The sequence below is a fragment of the Rhamphochromis longiceps genome, linkage group LG10 (genome assembly GCF_057381845.1).
Source record: "Rhamphochromis longiceps isolate RC_006_pf linkage group LG10, R_longiceps_female_GT1.1, whole genome shotgun sequence".
NCBI lineage: Eukaryota > Metazoa > Chordata > Actinopteri > Cichliformes > Cichlidae > Rhamphochromis > Rhamphochromis longiceps.
Genome location: NC_140566.1, coordinates 16008242 through 16026449, shown reverse-complemented (window position 1 = coordinate 16026449; position 18208 = coordinate 16008242). Strand labels below are relative to the sequence as shown.

At 40.3% G+C, this 18208-nt stretch overlaps 1 protein-coding gene across 2 annotated transcripts in view; it reads right to left on the bottom strand.

The window, feature by feature from the left end:
• LOC146660563 (uncharacterized) overlaps window positions 1–13424 on the bottom strand; it is a 15406-nt gene extending 1982 nt beyond the window's left edge. The window contains exons 1-25 of one of the 2 annotated variants that reach the window (XM_085420493.1): window positions 13254–13424; window positions 12332–12411; window positions 11685–11759; window positions 8714–8784; window positions 7581–8626; window positions 6072–6111; window positions 5952–5989; window positions 5741–5871; window positions 5576–5654; window positions 5382–5440; window positions 4690–4740; window positions 4516–4583; window positions 4354–4397; window positions 4213–4252; window positions 3693–3727; window positions 3444–3571; window positions 3203–3317; window positions 2672–3093; window positions 2380–2584; window positions 1920–2076; window positions 1070–1234; window positions 805–927; window positions 440–485; window positions 250–353; window positions 28–152 (exon numbers count right to left, since the gene is read on the bottom strand). In XM_085420493.1, coding sequence (XP_085276619.1) covers window positions 28–152; window positions 250–353; window positions 440–485; window positions 805–927; window positions 1070–1234; window positions 1920–2076; window positions 2380–2584; window positions 2672–3093; window positions 3203–3317; window positions 3444–3571; window positions 3693–3727; window positions 4213–4252; window positions 4354–4397; window positions 4516–4583; window positions 4690–4740; window positions 5382–5440; window positions 5576–5654; window positions 5741–5871; window positions 5952–5989; window positions 6072–6111; window positions 7581–8626; window positions 8714–8784; window positions 11685–11759; window positions 12332–12411; window positions 13254–13345 — 3539 coding nt within the window. In that variant the 5' untranslated portion in view covers window positions 13346–13424. The remainder of the gene's footprint in view (window positions 1–27; window positions 153–249; window positions 354–439; window positions 486–804; window positions 928–1069; window positions 1235–1919; window positions 2077–2379; window positions 2585–2671; window positions 3094–3202; window positions 3318–3443; window positions 3572–3692; window positions 3728–4212; window positions 4253–4353; window positions 4398–4515; window positions 4584–4689; window positions 4741–5381; window positions 5441–5575; window positions 5655–5740; window positions 5872–5951; window positions 5990–6071; window positions 6112–7580; window positions 8627–8713; window positions 8785–11684; window positions 11760–12331; window positions 12412–13253) is intronic. The other variant, XM_085420494.1, reaches the window with a different exon arrangement.
• Window positions 13425–18208: the final 4784 nt, after the last annotated feature.

The following is an 18208-nucleotide window of genomic DNA, read 5'->3' as shown; positions in this document are numbered from 1 at the left end:
ATCTATTTTCTGGATTTCTATACGTACCCAAAGGCCAAGTAGGTGAGGATGGTGACAGCCAGGAAGATAGCAGAGATTCCACAGCCAATGTATGTGATAAAGGTAAGGATGGTGCTCTGGACACGACTGGTTATAGGCTGCCTGGAGAGGTCCTTTATGAAGGAGATGCCCCCCAAAAGTGTTATTATTCTAATGAATAATAACCAAACATGACAACATACATGACAAAATGTATTTTGGTGATCTTACCAGCAGGATGGCAAAACTGGTTAAATGGTTGCAGCCACAAATTGTCTCACTGTCCGTGCTATTTTGGACAGAACAGCCATTTGAGCTCCAGCCACCCGATCCATCTGTGGGCAGAAAACAAACATGACTCGTGTTTTTACACGTCTGTTTGTGTTCACTGAAGCTCTTAACTCATGGCTGGACAACTTACCATTTAATGCAAAGTCCCAGAAAACACACGTTGCCACAAAATTTGCCTGTAATTTGAGAAAAAGAGTTTATCATCTTTAATTGCACATGATAGTTTTCTCTCTATCTCCCTCTCTCTGTTAAGGATGTGTTGCTTTTACAGCATGTTTGTGGCCTATTGCTGCTACATTTAACCACACACACATGTGTAGCTCGGTCGTATAGCTCCGGCATGTGTGCACTGCTACAAACTGGCTTGGTTTGTCTGGTTATACCTGTAGCCGAAGCCCTTAGGCAATGCTTCCTCCAGAAGTAAATTTCTCTATGAGGACACAACCATTTCCTTTTAATTTGCCTTTAAATGACAGTTGGTGAAACCAGGCTTACCGGAATAGGCTCTTGGTTTTTTAGGGTGATTATAACATTGTCTCGGAGTCCTGTGATTGACAGGTTGGCGACACTTGCTCCTAGGATCCCGCTGTTAAGCCTGCGTACTCCCAGGGATTTGTCCTGTGTAGCCATTTAGAGACAACAAAACAAGTTTGTAAAGAGTGTGTAAGTATCAGATTTAAAACACTACATTAAAAATAATGTAAGTTGGCGTTTTTGTTAGTGGTGAATAAGAAGGGGACTGCTGGTTGAACTGTCAGACCTGGAATACGGTGCTCTTCTGGTAGAAATTGAACTGAACTCTGGAGACCTGCTGCTGTTCCTGAGATGTGAGATTCTGAGTGAGAGAGGCAGGCAGCGTGACGGAGCCCTGAGGGATCGAGGAGTTTGTTGTCACGCTCCTTCTCAGTCTGGGATTCCCACGGACCTGTAACACATATGGGCCTCAAGCTTAACAGACTCGATCATCCGAGAGTTGTTTTTTTTTGTTTGTTTGTTTTTTTTTTACCCTGTTTTCTATTTGGGGCAACTGGCGTCTCTCTACTAGAGATCACTATTTGGAGGAGCAGCTTTGTTCTTCCAAATAGTGGCAAAATGGCTGCTTATTCGTCAAAACATTTAGTATTACACCCACATTCACAAGTGTAATCCAGGGATTTACTGACAAATCATGTCATGTCATTGTGAGGAAAAGAAACCGTCAGAATTTCTGACCTAGATCACCTGGTTGTGTTTTTAAAAGCAAAAACAAGTCACACGATTAAACCAATTTGTTGTATTTTATGAATTGATCCTGTTTTTGACTGAACCACTTTACTCTGAAAAGCTGAAATAAATAAATGTAGTTTTAAATTTAGTTTAATCTGAACTACACATGCAAATACACAAAATACACAAAATCTGAGTTAGTATATTCTTCTTCTTCTTTTAAATATGCCAATTACAACCTAAAACAATTACTCCAACCTCCCTGTTAAAATAATCATAAAAAATTAAATCGACAGTAAAAAGGCACTAAATATCTTCTACAGGCTTCTCTAGACAAAGCTGGAAATGCTGTGTTATATGAGACACAAAGCACTTGTACAAAAGTGAAAGTTATTCTTCCCTACCTCCACATTGGTGGGGCTTGAGATGGAAAAAGTTGTTTTCTGAAAGTTGGCGCCATCTGCTGGTTTCACTGACAGAGCAACAGCCGGGGACAAAATGGTCTGAGCCGTCCCTCCAACAACCAGCTTGAGCCCCACTGTATCAACGATCCCTATTATCCTGGTGAGAATAAATGAATAAATAATAGTACGTGTCATTTCTTTAATTACAACAAGAAGCAATATTACTGGTTAAAAAAAGATGAAAATAAGAGTTGGAATTGAGGTGTTTTGTCCTCCTATGGATGGAAGAGGAAAACTGGGGTTTTGTTGGTGTTCTTTAGAGCCCATATCTGGTTATTGTTGTGAGTAAAATAAAAATAAAAACAGTATGGGTCAAATGCATTGTCCACCCCATGAAATATTAATGTAAAAAGACCACAATAAATAAATAAATAAATAAATAAATAAATAAATCTGTAACCTGTTGGAGGACTGTGACAGCACAGATGGAGAAGCACCCAGGAGATTGCTGACAATGTTGACTGATGTGTTCCCCAGCCCTATGCTGACATTTGGGCCTGATAACAGAGCCTCCAGCTTAGACACCAGCTGATTCACCTGGCTGGAGTTCAGTTTGGACACGTCTTTCGTCTCGTCAAGCAGTGCGTTGGCTTGGGCCTCAGCTGCTGTCAACACAATTTGACGAGACAGTGACGCTATGATAAGGAAAGCATTGCCACAGAGTTGTGCACGCAACTGAAGTGATCACAAACCTGACGAATTTGTTGTTGTACTTCCAGTTGTCGTCACAGAAGTGTTCGGATTTGTGGTGGCTGTAGTAACGGTGAGTGTAGGAGACTTGGTTGTAGTTGTGTTACCCGTACTTGAGTTATTAGCGGTAGTGATAGCTGTAGTTGTAGTAGTGTTGACTGTTGCTGGCACTGAGACATTAGCAGCACTGGTGGTGGTGGTTAGATTCACTCCTTGTGTTGTATTCAGCGGCATTGAAGTTGCATTTACAGCAATTGTAGTGCTATTAGCAGAGCTGGTGGTAGTGGCAGTGCTGTTGTTGGTGGTGCTGGTGGCAGTGCTGTTTGGTTGCACGGTTGTCACATTTGGGCTGGTTGTGGTGGTAGACACGTTTTGAAGATCACAACTGTCCTGCAGCTGCATAACCACATTGTTTTGTTTTTGACTATTAAAAAGAAATAAAGAAGTAACATTTTACTTTGGATCCTTTTGATCTGTTGCAGCACATTTTGTATAAATGTGGTTAGTGTGCAGGATATTAAGGTCATACAAACCAAGTGAGGCTGCTAGACTTTGCTGCAGCACAGAAATCTGCAGGCTTTATGTCCGTGCTGACCCATGTGAACTCAGACTGCAGGCTGACATTGGCTTGTAAATTTCCACAAATTGCTGTGGAAACACAAAAGCACCAATGAGAAGCTTTGCACAAGCTTTGCACAAGTCGTCACTTATTTTTTGACTGCTTGAGCTGATATTTCAGTCCTCATCTTGTTTTATTTTGGTTAGTATACACACCCGCTCGGATCACATGCCCGCTGAAACTGATTTGTTCCTTAGACTGAAGCAGATACACCACAGCATTTGCTACATCACAGACGGGGACCTCACGGGCAAAGGCCAGAATCACGCTACAGCTTTGAAGGCTATAACGGAAAAAACAAAAAGACAACAACAACAATTTTAGCCTAGTGTTCAAATGCAACAGATGCAGCAGTGAGATTTAATGTGAGTTTTAGACAAATGTTCTAACATAGCTGGACTCACTTTGTTGACGTGCTTGCACATGCCACGTTTGCGTCCTGTGTAGAAATGTCAGTTTTAGAAAAATAACTTTAAATGAACGTAATAAAGGAAACTACTAAAACATTTTTAACGTGTTAATATAATAATAACACATGAAATGCAAATTCCTTTGGACATAAACTATATTTTTCCTGTGAGATTCCATTACATGGTGAGTTTCTTGTCATGTGAAACTGGAGTATTTTTGGGGTAAAAGTCAGTAATGTTCAAAAAGACATTACTGACAAAATGACATCTCTACAGCTGATATCTTCAAAAATGAACAACTCAAAAGATGTTAATCTAGATGAATAGATTGAATCTCCTTTAAGTCAAATAAAGAAATTAAATTCAGTTTAATTGATTTTTTTAAGGTTATCTTTTTCCCTAATGCAACCTAAATGCCTTACTTACATTTTGAAAACTTGCTTTGGCCCTAAATCATCATAACAGAGATAGAAAAACATGAAGGCAATAATATCATAATTTGGTGGTTGAATACCTTGTACTCAGATGCATTAATGGACACTGGACATAGACCTCTGCAAGGGAATATTACAAGATTGTTATTATTTTTTGTATTTTACATGTGATAAAAAGGTATTTATTTATTTAAAAACTGGTGACAAAAAACAAAACTTACTCTACACTTGGAGAGCAAGGTGGAAGCTGTCGCAGCTGAGAAATCTGTTACAGTTGAAGATATTAATGATTCATTGATGCTCCAAGAATTTATTCATATGATTTTTACATTAATGATTTGTTTATTTATATGTATTTGTGTTCTGTGTGAATGGAAGATTACCAGGTTGGTGACATTTAAATAGTTTATATTGGGATCTTGTATGGAAATATTAAAAGTGTAGTATGCATCTAAAAAACAAAGAAACAAAAAAAAAGGAAAGATAATCAAGTCACCAAGCTTTCAGACTGTGTGATTTACATCATAATGCAAATGGTTTTGATAGGTGACACTAACCTGATCCACTGCAGTAGTCAGAGCAGTTGCAGTTGCTTGTGGTGATGTTGCCTGAAACAAAGTCAAAGCATGATGGTTTACAGTGTGGATCGAATCAAGGCACCTTCAAGACTCTACTTTTACACTTTAAGGGAAAAATACATTTAGCAAAAATATTTAGAAGAATCTTGTGCATTTTGCTTTTTTACAATCTTATTTGTTCAGTTTTTAATTGTCTGTGTTGCAAGTATGAAGCAACCCCGAGCTGCTGGCTAACCTGGCATGCAATCAAAAGCTTAATGAGTTTCCTTATGTTTCCAGTTATTATGATAAGCTAAATTAACCAGATGCTTTGTACAGAACAGGGTTTTTAACCATTTTCTATTTTTAGGCATCTGCTAAAACACTCACAGAACAATTAATCCTATATAATCCGCAAATGCTCTGTAGCGTGTCCACACGATTTGGTATCCAGGTATAATGTTAACTGTAACTGAGACTTAATTAATATTATTCTTTTGAAATGTGTGTTTCCTGACATGCCCTGAAGTACTTCCTGGTGTCTTTTAACACAAGTGTGTTGCTTCATCAGGTTTCAGTAGCAGTAACAGTCTAATTCATGTATTGATGCAATGATGTTGTTTGTTTGTTTTCATGGTTGGTCCATTTAAACTGAGCTTAACTATGCTTACATTGAATAGTTTGGAGCTCACCTGCACTGCAGTTAGTTGAATTACTTGGTGGAACCACATATGCAGCTGCAGACTCATTACTGTAAAAAACAAACAAACAAACATGGAATTTCACAAAACTAAAGTATGAATTTAAAAAGTATAATTTATCTTTGATTAATCAGTTAACATTTAGCACTTGGGAAAGCACAGACTGCCCGTACTGAGGATCTTACCATGCTGCGTTGTCTTGACCAGTGTAAATGCAGCTGTTTTCTACTGTGCTGCTGTTATTGCACACATTTTGAAGCTGACCTGTTAAGCGACACAGAGGATTTATTACATTGTTACTTTTATAACATCCTGCAAACGTATCAGGTAGGTAACTATGCATCACTCACCCACTCTATCTGCCTTTTTCCCCAGCACGTAAAAATCAGATGAAGTGTTAGTGGCTGCGCAGAGAGTGCGGAGGATACAACATGAAGACACCGCCTGACTCAGCTTCAGCGTCACAGAGCACGTGGTGTTTCTGCAGCATAAGATCAGTGTTAATGTAGGGATCATGAGATAAGCTTATTTCAATGACTTGAATGTCTTTACTTCACTTACCTTATTTCAGTTTTTGTCACGCATGACACTTCCATTCCCTGGTAAAACACAAATCAGGCTAAATTCAAGTGATCTTTTTCATTTACAGAAACCTACAGACACAATTATGTGCTCACTCACTTGAAATAGGCCCGTTGTATTTATGACATTAGTGTTCGAACTGAAAAGTAAATGGAGATAAGGTTAATGGGTGTCAGGACTAACTGATATGATTCGTCATCTCAGTGGAATTAGGACTGATTGTGCAACTGCTCATATGATCTCCAGCTTTATGAAAAAGTCAAACAAGCGTTGCTTATTTTGCTTAATGCTTATTCAAGGGGATACAAGAGGGGGGAAATATTGGAAATTCAGTGTGCAGGCATCTCATTAGCTGCAACTTTTGGCTGCTGTCAGCAAAGGAAATAATCAAAGTTAAAACTAAACTAAAACTAAAGTAAAAGCAGATGTGAAAAAAAACTTTTTGTTAACAATAATAAACTATAACATGACTAGAATAAAAGTAAAAATGTGAAAAAATGAAAAACTAGCTGAAAAGATTTTGTTAACTTGGAAATCGAACTAAAATTAAAAAAAATTCTTAGTTTGAGCTTTTTTTTAGTTTGGTAAAAATGTTAAACTAAGAATGAAATCAATAAAAACTAAACTAAAACAAAATATTTTTACAAAAACTAAACTGAAATGAAAAAACAAAGAAACTAAGTGAAACTAAACTGATTTAAAACAAAAAGTCGAAAATGAAATAACAAAAAAACCACATTTTAAAAATACAAAACTACAATAACTCTGAATGTGTCACGGCTGCACGGCAGTCGTGTGGTGAATTGAGTAAAGGATCCAAGATGCAGGCACTGACTGGGGTGCGAGTGAATATTTATTTGCAGAGGTGATAAGGGGACAAAAACAGGAGGAGCAGAGCGGGGAGTAAACCAACCTAAACTGGGGAAAACTAAAGAACTCAACTTAAACCAAACACGCACAGGGGGAGGAACAAAATACACAATGAAAGATGGCGGAGAGACGCAGACTAAACACCAGGTTACACAGAATGATGCAGACGGACACGGCGTTAAACAGACGACGCGACAGAGAGCACAGGAAAACACAGGGCTTAAATACACGGGGAGTAATCAGGGAATGGGCCACAGGAGGGAGACACAGCTGGGAGCAATAAGGCTAACGAGACAGGGGAGAGGTAAAACTGAACACACTGACATGAGACATGAACTTTCAGAATAAAACAGGAAACTAACAGACACAGAGAATCAGACAGGACACTGAACATGACAGGCAGACTCATGAGCAGACACAATAACACCATGGACAGACAGAGGGAACACAGAGAAGTGGGAGCAGGCAGGCAAAGAACACAAACCTAACAAATGGCAAAATCACAACAGAATACACACTCGGAATGAACAAAAGCATAAGGAAACACAAAACACTGAGTCCTCAGACTCAGGACCATGACAGAATGTAATCTCACCTTAAATGATAAACGTAACAAATCTTCACAGTGTGGGTTCGACAACACAGTTGCCACAATATATTACAGAAAGTGCTCCATGAAAATTCATAATCTCATTTTCCATCTGTTCATTTATTTGATAGAAATAGTTGCACTCATACCTGCTTTGTGTCCCATTGCCACTAATGTCCCGAGCTACACGTATCAAGCTTCTTTTCCGTTTTCTTTTTCTTGTTAATGGTGTTGTAGTGGTTGTGAAGTTGCCTCCTGTTGGTGTTGCTGCTGTAGTTGTCCCGTTGCCTTGTAATGTTGTTGCAGTGGTTGTGAAGTTGCCTCCTGTTGGTGTTGCTGTTGTAGTTGTCCCGTTGCCTTGTAATGTTGTTGCAGTGGTTGTGAAGTTGCCTCCTGTTGGTGTTGCTGTTGTAGTTGTCCCGTTGCCTTGTAATGTTGTTGCAGTGGTTGTGAAGTTGCCTCCTGTTGGTGTTGCTGTTGTAGTTGTCCCGTTGCCTTGTAATGTTGTTGCAGTGGTTGTGAAGTTGCCTCCTGTTGGTGTTGCTGTTGTAGTTGTCCCGTTGCCTTGTAATGTTGTTGCAGTGGTTGTGAAGTTGCCTCCTGTTGGTGTTGCTGTTGTAGTTGTCCCGTTGCCTTGTAATGTTGTTGCAGTGGTTGTGAAGTTGCCTCCTGTTGGTGTTGCTGTTGTAGTTGTCCCGTTGCCTTGTAATGTTGTTGCAGTGGTTGTGAAGTTGCCTCCTGTTGGTATTGCTGTTGTAGTTGTCCCGTTGCCTTGTAATGTTGTTGCAGTGGTTGTGAAGTTGCCTCCTGTTGGTGTTGCTGTTGTAGTTGTCCCGTTGCCTTGTAATGTTGTTGCAGTGGTTGTGAAGTTGCCTCCTGTTGGTGTTGCTGTCGTAGTCGTCCCGTTGCCTTGTAATGTTGTTGCAGTGGTTGTGAAGTTGTTGCCTCCCGTGGGTGTTGCTGCTGTAGTGCTGTTGCCTTCTAAGGCCGTGGATGTTGCACCTGTACTATTGCTCTGTAATGTGGTTACTGCAGTTGTTGTGCTGTTGTAAGTGTTCAGTGTTGATGAGGCCACTTGTGTTGTCTTACTGACAGTACTTGCAGGTGTAGTTTGTGGGGAGGTCGGTGTGGCAGTAGTTTCTGGAGGGTTTGGAGGCACGCAGTTCTCCAGCTTGGTGCTGAAAACCTGCTTGAGCTGAGGAAAAGAGCATATGGTTTGCTGACAGGATTTAAGCATTACATCTGGTGTTTTAATAAGCCTGCTGTCGTACATGTTACATACCCAGGCAATGATTTCAGATTCGTTCTTGATCTGTCCAGTGACATCCACCGTAATGTCAACAAAGTAGTATACTGCATTACAAAGCAAAGAGAATCATTGGCAAAAGTTGCTAAACTCTATAACGGAGGACAACATACCAGCTGCTTGTAACAAAGAGGCAATCTAAGGGCTGAGAAAGGGAGCCAAAAATAGAAATAGCAAAAATGAAGTGATTCACAGTCACCTGATGTGTTGCAACTGAAGCTGGCTGCTCATTTTAAATGTCAAACTATATTTAATTTCCATGGCAAATATTGTGCTCTGTGGTAATTTTAACAGGGGTGGAGTTTTAGATAGTTAGCTTGTTTGTGTTGTTCTTGCCATTTGGAGCACTTTTGTTCTGTTACATTCCAAATTATATGGCTTTCATGGTGGTTAATGTTAACAGGCCATTCAAAAATGTGCCCCAGTTTTGAGAATTTTTTGTATTTTTATTTAGCCTAATTTACTTAAATACTATTACCTGTACAAGTCAACTACAGTGGGGGAAATAATTATTTGATCCCCTGCTGGAAGTGGAAGTGCTCACTTGCAAAAAAATGAACAGCCTCTAATTTTCAAATAAATAAATACATTTAAAAATAACATAAAAGTTATGAATTCATTTGTATGTCATTTAGAGAAATAAACATTATTTCTACCCAACCAGAAATCCGGCTCCTGCAGACTGACTGCGTTCCCATGTGACACACAGATTTCAATACATCGATCAATCAAGAGCAGATTCACCTGCTCTCAATTCATTATGTGTATAAAGCACACAGAATCAGTTTCTTTCATTTAAACCTCTCCGCCATCATGAGCACAACCAAAGAACGGTCAAAGGATGTCAGGGACAAGATTGTAGACCTACATGATCATCCTGGGGGAGGAGAAGCCTTGGGAGAAAGTGCTGTGGTCAGATGACGCCAAAAGGGAAGAGAAATGCTGAGTATGACCCAAAGAAAATCTCCCCACAGTCAAGCACGGAGGTGGAAACATCATGCTTTGGGCTAGGTACAGGGGACTTCGCTGCATTGAGCGGCTATTGACAGGGTCATGTACCATAAAACCTAGGATGAGAACTGAAGGAAATTGCCGTCCCGGGTTTCCTCCGTGGCGTGAGCGATAAGCAGAGTTCTGTCCTTTCCTTCTAAGATTCCTAATTATTTAAAGTAACACTCAGGTATGCCATTCAGCGTGTTAGTACGAGCTCGGGAGCAGCTTGGGAGAACAAGAAAACAGAGACTGCTTTAGGTTGCCTTCCCAATCGACTCAAAGGTTTATTTGATACACAGCAGTTTATATAGATGAAAAAAGGTTCGTGTGTCAGCTTTCCCAGTTCAAACCGGTACAGACCAAATAAGGAAACGTCTTCCTGCCTTGTGAGCAAAGAAGTATCCTGTGTGTAGTTTATCAGCTCAGCTACAATTTATGATCATCCCAGCAAAATACACAGAATACAGAGTTCTTTCATTAGTGAATTCTGAAACAAACCACCTGGCCTTTAACGAGCCTTTTTCTAAGAGATAAGGAAGGGAGGATGGGAGTAAGGAAGTGGTCTCGTCTCTGTGGTGTTTTCGACCTTGGGGTACCAGCCTGTGAGTCTTACACCTTAATTCTTGGGTCAGAGAGAAAGAGAAAAACAACTAGTAGATGGACCTTATTGAGTAACAGTTTTCCTGTATAAAACAATCTTCTGTAAATGCTAACCGTGGTATCAAAATATCATAACAAGAACCTTCTTCCCTGAGCCAGAATACTGAAGACGGGTCATGGATGGAACTTCCAACATGACAGTGGCTTAAAATATGCTGCAGAGGAACAAAGGTGTGGCTAAAGAAGCATATTAAGGTCATGGAGTGGCATAGATGGGCTCCACACCCTCGGACTGCGCCATCTCCTACACACCTGCATCCCATTCGAGACAATCGCCGGGGGACTACTTCACCCGGCGCAGATGGCTGCTCCTCGCCAGTCCGTTAGTCACCCCTCGGTGGTAACTAGGCTCTTCGTAAGTTCTGTATTTACTGGAGAACTTCGGAATTCATCTTCATCTTGTGTCTATGTACTTAGGGAACGACGTTCGGTGCTGGAATCCTGCCACCTGCCTGTCCCCATGCCTGTTCACCTCCCATCCTCGTTCCTGCCTCCTCAGACTCCCTCCATGGACTCTTCCCCCTCTGAGTTTCATGGTCCGGCTCTAATCATAAGCCCTGACGTTTAACTTTTTCTGGCTGTTACGTGCCATTCCTCAGTACTCTAGTAATTGTGTTTCTCCTCTCTGTTGCAGTTTTCCCTCAGTCCAGATTACGGGCGCTCCAGGGTTTTCTGTTCCCAGTTTTTCCCTGGCTTGAGTTTGTAGTTTTGGTTCCCTTGTTTTCATCAAGTTGCTTTGTTTATTAATAAACCTGTACATAGTTCTGAGTGGCTGCACATTAATCTGCTTCCAGGGTCCTTATCGTAAGTGTACACTGAGGTTCTTGACAGTGTGAGTTTTCCCCTGACCTTTGTCGTCGCGTCTGCTTTACCCCCGTGGCTCTTCTGTGTTCTGTTTCCCCAGTTCAGGCATACCTCTGTTTAGTTGCTTTCCCCCCGTTTGGTGTATCTGCCTTAATAAATGGCACACTTTTAGTTAATTCCCATTTTCGTCTCACTGTGGTCTGCATATGGGTCCTCACATAAAAGAATCCACCCAATCTGCCTCCGCATATCGTGCGGAGTCGCCCCAAATCCTTCCTGAGGTGTGTGCAAACCTTGTGACCAGCTATCAGTAAACTTGTTATCTCTGTGCTTGTTTCTCAACCAAATACTAAGTCAACCAAGTATTAAAGTTTTGCTTGAAGATCAAACACTTATATCACTGAGTGACATACAAATCAGTAACACAGATTAAACAAACGTTTTTCCTACAAAGCCAAGGGGTGAGCAGATTTTATCAGGGTTCATTTACCTGATATTTGTGGAGCTGTAGTAGAAACAGTAAAAGGGGAAGGAGTTGTAGTGGTCTGGTTGCAGGAGGCTTGCCCTGATTGGAAAAGAAAAAAGTTCTCAGTTACCACTGTTGGCAACTTCATGGAGAGTTTTGGGACCAAAAGCCAATCGTGTGTATTGAACACTAGACACCACGTTGATGGACATTAACATGATCCAGTTTCAGTGTACAAAGTTCCTAATGTGGTTTTTAAATCCTACACGCTGGAAAATGGGAATTCTGAATTTTTTCAGCACATAAACTCTGTTTTTAAAAAAACAGAACACTTTAAAAATTAATGCACTTTGTGGTAGTTGCACAAAGTCATTGAAATGCATTTCCATTCCCTCACTTCCTGTTCTCTGTGTGGTCTTTTTTAGTCTTCTCCATTTGTGCCTTTCTCAGAATAGCAGTACGACTAATAAACAAAACTAGACTAACTGGTTACAGTATATTATGAAAGAGTTCAAGGTATTTGTGTGCGTACTGTATGTGTGTGCGTGTGCATGCCATGCATTGCAGGTTATAATTAAAGGTTCAAAGCTGTTGGTCCACTAAACAGCCGCCTCCGCTCAATTGTCTTCGTGTTTTTTCATCTCTTTTGTGTCACAGCTGATGTCAGATACCTGCTAAGAGGACAACGATGACCACCAGGTGTGTCTGCAGCAAGTGGAAACATCTGATAAGCGAGCCTGGCTTCTTCACCCTGTTAAGTTGAAGAAGTTTAAGTTTAGTAAATAAACACAGGGGGCTAAAGCTTTATTATATTTATTCTGACATATGACAGAAGAAAGAGTCAGACTGAGTCATACTAATCTAGAAAAGCCCTACCATCACACCCATGCTAACAAATGCTGAAAGGCTGTAATTAAAATGTGTCTTAAAGGTTTTATCTCCAGTTCTGGTTGTTAACAGATGAGTAATGCCAAATGAAACACTTGAACGATTTCAGGATAGTGAGCGCGGTCTAATAGAACAAATTCATTACCTTCAAAGTGCACATGATGTATGGAGTACATACACCATGAATCAATAGTTATTTTTTCATGTTCATTTGAATCTCTTATTATTAGGCAGCAAATAATTTGCATGTACAATTCTCCAAACTTTGCCTCCTATTTTTTTAAATAACAAGCAGAATAACAGTGAGTAAGTGGACTGACTGTATAACTAAATGTCTTCTTTCACATCCATGGAAAGCGTCATTGTTATTGGCACATAGGGTGCATCCTCTCCTATATTCTTATATAACCAGTAACATCAGTCCTTAAAAAATGCGTGACTACTTTGCAAATACAAAATAACAACAAATAAAAAATGTAAATAATTCGATTCTGTGACTTAAAAAATGACTTTAATGTTATTTGATGCCGCATAAGGAAGTGATTTATAGATATGAGCGCATCTGTATGAACCATCTGGATTAATAATCCTGACTGAAAACCGATCCAGCTGCTGTTTCTGAGTTAAGATGTGTTTCCCTCCACATTAAGGAAAAGGAGAGACACTGCCACCAACACCACCTCCACCGCCACCATCTCGCTTTACCTGACTAAAGGAGCAGATATTTGCTGGCAAGGAAGTCTGCCTGAAGAAATCCTTGGATCCTTCATGACTCTGTCTTCATTTTTGTGGAACATAGCTTCCGATGGGCGAAGTAAAACGTTCAACAACAAACATTAACAGTCATAAATCTAGCCAGTGCTCTCGGCTGTGTGCTTTGTCAATTCTCCACCACTTTCTCATGCACAATCAATAGCTGACACATGTGGCACGCCCATGAGACGTCAAGGTGAGCGGGTGGACGTCACATACATTCTCTTCAGCTCTGGCACCTTTGGTTTAACATTTCAACACCACCCAAAGAGGAAGCTGTCTGATTGTAAAACTAGACCCAAAAATAATAACACAGTCCGATCGTCTGCCTTTAAAGTTCCCTGTAGGTTTTTGGAAGGAAGAGATTTTCTTTTTCTTTTTTGTTTGTCAGTACAGGTGTGCCTCAGGGTGTGTCATAAACCTGTGTTTTCAGTAATAGACACAACTGAAAGTGTTTCCAGGACAACACTGCAGGGCTCTAACATTGTGGCCCGACTGCTACGAAAAAAAAAAGAAGTCACGCACCATTACTCTGTAAGTGCCTGTTTTTCAGGACTGTGAGCAGTCTGTCAGAGTCTGTCTGTCACACACCACCACATGAGCACGCTCTCTTATTTCCTTCTCTGTTCTGCCTCTTATGCTTGTGTTTACAGTTTTTCTCAGTCCCTTTGGTGCTTTTCTCAGATCAGAATAATAATTCTCAAAACCATTAGTGCAACCTCCATAACATTTAGTCATTTCTGCACATTATGGTACCAATTTCTCCTTCCCCTGAACAAATTGCAAATGCTCTTGGACATGTATCAGTTGCTTTCATACAATTCTCTGCGGTCGACAACATTATCATTTTCTTATGTCATGTCAGTCAAAATGAACTATACCTTTGGATGCTGAAAGACTATTAGTTCCCAATAAAACTAATAGTCTTCATTTCATTGCTTGAGTCATTACATACAAAATTGGTGAAATGCTGTCAAGCAAATTTTATACCTTTTTTAAATGATTTTTTCCTGGAAATGTCCCCGAAATTGAACAATTTCTCTCAGGTGAACTTCAGCTTTCACTGATGAGGAGGTGTGTGAAGTATTAGTTGTAACCACTGACAAGCCTCTTGTTCACAGTCACTCATGGATCAATCCCATGAACCCTCAATTGGCAAGCAAATATGAACCGAGCAGGACATAGTTTGTACCATCCATTCACGTCCGCTTATCCTTTTCAGGGTCGCGGGGGGCGCTGGAGCCTATCCCAGCTGTCATGGGGCGAGAGGCGGGGTACACCCTGGACAGGTCGCCCGTCTGTCGCAAGGCCAACACACAGGGACAGACAACCATTTGCACTCACATTCGCTCGCACATTCACACCTATGGGAAATTTGGATTAACCAATTAACCTATCCCCACTAAGTGCATGTCTTTGGACGGTGGGAGGAAGCCGGACTACCCGGAGAGAACCCACGCAAACACGGGGAGAACATGCAAACTCCGTTTGTACCATTTTTTACAATTCTGTGACACAGAAATGGGAGGTCAGCATGGTGGAAGAGGGGTAAGGATGTGTGTGTGTGTGTGGGGGGGGGGGGGGGGGGGGGGGGGGGGGGGGGTTGTCAATCACAGTCTCACAATGGATGAGGGCGGTCGGAAGATGCAACCAAATGTTGGAAGAACCACTGTGAACAACCTCGCAGAGGTGGAAGAAGGCCTGTTTTTACCCAGCAGCAAGAGGAAGCCATTTGTGCAAGGGTGATTGCATACAATGCAATAAAGTTGAAAGAATTCAAAGTGCTGTCATAGAGGATAACGGTGTATTTGGCCACATTGGATCTGTGTCTGACACATGATAGAATGCTGGTTGAATATCTCCCTCCCTACTCCCCATTCCTTAATCCGATAGAGGAGTTTTTCTCTGTCTGGAGGTGGAAGGTTTTTGACCGGCATTCACATGCGCAAATGGCACTGCTAGCAGCCGTGGATGCAGCATGTGACGACATCACAGCAGAGTCATGCAGAGGGTGGATTCGTCACTCCAGGAGATACTTTCCTCATTGCATTGCAAGGGATGATATCCGTTGTGATGTAGATGAGAATATGTGGTCAGACAGACAGGAACGTCTGGATGTGCCAGCAGGATTTACGTATGTTCAGTTACAATATGTACCGTTATATTGTTCACATTTGTGCACAGCTCTACCAAAAGGGTGTTTCTTATGTTTATTCTAAATAGGTGACTGTAGAGTATTTTTCTTTTGCACAGTGTTGTAGAATTACAAACAGCCCACACAGTAAAAATGTGAAACATACATATTCAGTGTCTTGTACTCACTTACTTCCCTAACTACAGGAATGTCTAACTTTTCTGTAGATTTTCCTGTAAATGGCTGTACAAAAAGTGTATAGTGCTGTCTTGAGCATTTTTAGGTAGCGTCACCGAGTTCTGACCTTTTTTGGATTGGAAAACACTGAGAGAATACTGTGAACTGTCATAATGAAAACATGACAAAGCCATTTGACTATCTTGTTCATAAAGATGGTGTCAAGACTTCTCACTTTGATGACACCGGCAGTTTCATTGACATGAATACTTGCTTTTGAGGAATGGATTATCGATTTTGAGCAAGTGACCTGCTTTTGCAGGTTATCCACTAGGTTTTGCAGTTTGCACCAAATGTTTTGAGAAATACACTAACTGCTGTGCAAATGTTAATAGTGATTTGAGAAAAGCACCAAAGCGACTGAGAAAAACTGTAATTAAGGAAATGCACCGCAAAATACAGTTACAACCTCAAAATGTGGGTGAAAGCACTGCACAATATTCATGGTATAGCTTTAAAATGCTGACATTGTCAGAGCTTCTGTTTCTGATCTGAATAACATAAGACATCAAGCAAGAGGGATGAAAAGCTGAGTGATTTTGATATTCATGGAGCTCAGGTGTAGTGTGTTTCAGTAGGTTGTGAGGACTGTAGATAGATAGATAGATAGATAGATAGATAGATAGATAGATAGATAGATAGATAGATAGATAGATAGATAGATAGATAGATAGATAGATAGATAGATAGATAGATAGATGTAAAACTATTGCGGTAAAACTTTGATCAGGAAAGAATTAACTGAGAATGCAACAATGTGTGTATTATTTATTAAAGTAGATGCCCAGTGATAATAGTTGGATAACCTTGTAAGAGAGTAGCTATATGATTAGAGATGTTGCTAGCCCGATTTTTTTGTATCCTTTAGCTACTTCCCCTGTTTTTAATGGCTTTGCTTAGCTAGGTAATCATTTCCTAGCTGCGGTATCGTGCTAAAGATATAGAAATGAGCAGTATCTATGTTGCTCCTCACCAAAAGAGGAAATTAGTGCATATTTCTCAAGATGTTTAACTGTAAAAAAACAAAGGGCTTTTTTTTTTTGTAAAGCTTTAATATCTAATGGTCACATTTAGACCTAATTTGAATTAAGATGCCTCCCGCTGAGCTCTTCCATTGCAGGTATTATCAGTCTGGTGTCCTGCTGGCTTTCTGTTCCACAGCACACTGTTATGCAACTGAGTGAACCTTTTCCATTTCCCCCTCACATTCTACATCCACTAATAAATTTAACATATTTCCATGCGATTGCCTTGGAGGCTCAAAGCCCTTTGGGGTTACATCAGGTAGTCAGGTAAAATGCACCAAAATAAACATGCGGCATGGCTTGCTGTTGTGACCCCTTGTGAATAAGGGAGTGGCTGAAAATGTCTTTCTTTTATTTCCATGCAGTTATTGTGCACCGGATATTACCCAAGATATTTCATTTCGTATAGAAAAACCTGTGTTGCTTTCAGGACTGTGTGCAGCCTGCAACTTAGTCCTTATTTGGATGTAAGGTCAGATGTGTCTATTTTATAATTTGTGTCAACCTGTGAAGAACATTAAGTTTCCCATTGTGGTCATGAGAAGGTGTAGGTATGATTGCATGATTTTAATACCGAGTCACTAACACAGGGCACACATTTGACACCTGAAGAGCCAGGAGTTCTGAGGAAAAACAAAAGCTGTGTTCTCCTGAACATGCTTAGTGTTTTTGGTTTGATCTGCAGAGAGTGTTCAAGATATTCACAGAGGTCAGTAAAAGAACACACTACTGTCAAATAGATATGGATCTATAGCAGGATGTCAAATTTATACAGCCCAGTTTGATAAGTGGGGCAGATTGGAAAAACCCAGGTTGGGGTTTAACAACATATTTAATTCTTCAGATATCTTAATATAACAAAAAGAATGCTGCTGTAGTAAATGAAAGAAACCTGTCAGCATGAGTCTTTGGGCTTAAATTTTAGGACGTAATTGTGTAAAATTAAAGAAAACGTTTTTTTAACTCATTGCTAAGACTGTAATTATACAACAGTTAATTCACAGAAAATATCCCTTTTTCCCACTGTGAGTCCACAGAAAAAACAAAGTTCTACAGTAGATACTGCAAAAGGGGAAATTTTCTTTCATTGTACTGTTTATCTATTACTTCATTTCTTTGGTGTGGTATGAATGGCCCTGGGGGAAATGCAATTACAAGTCCAAAATTTATGCCCTTTTTCACATTTTCCCATTGGGTTAGATTGGGGTGTTAGCCAGGCTGATGAAGGCCCCCGAGTCTTATCTTTGAAACCATTTAAATGAAATGTTTTTGAAATTCAACACATTCAGCAAATTTTTTAAGTTTTTGCAAATTTTACACACAATTTTCTGTCTGGTGAGGATGATATTAAACATGAACTTGTTTATAAGTGCTCCACTGGGCCCCTTCAGTTGAAAGTGTGATGCACTAAATATCAATAAAGTTCAAGGCAAAGAGAATGTGAAGCCCGAGTCAGACATTTAAGAGCATACACATATTTATTTTCTATATGTACTGTATTTAATGTACGT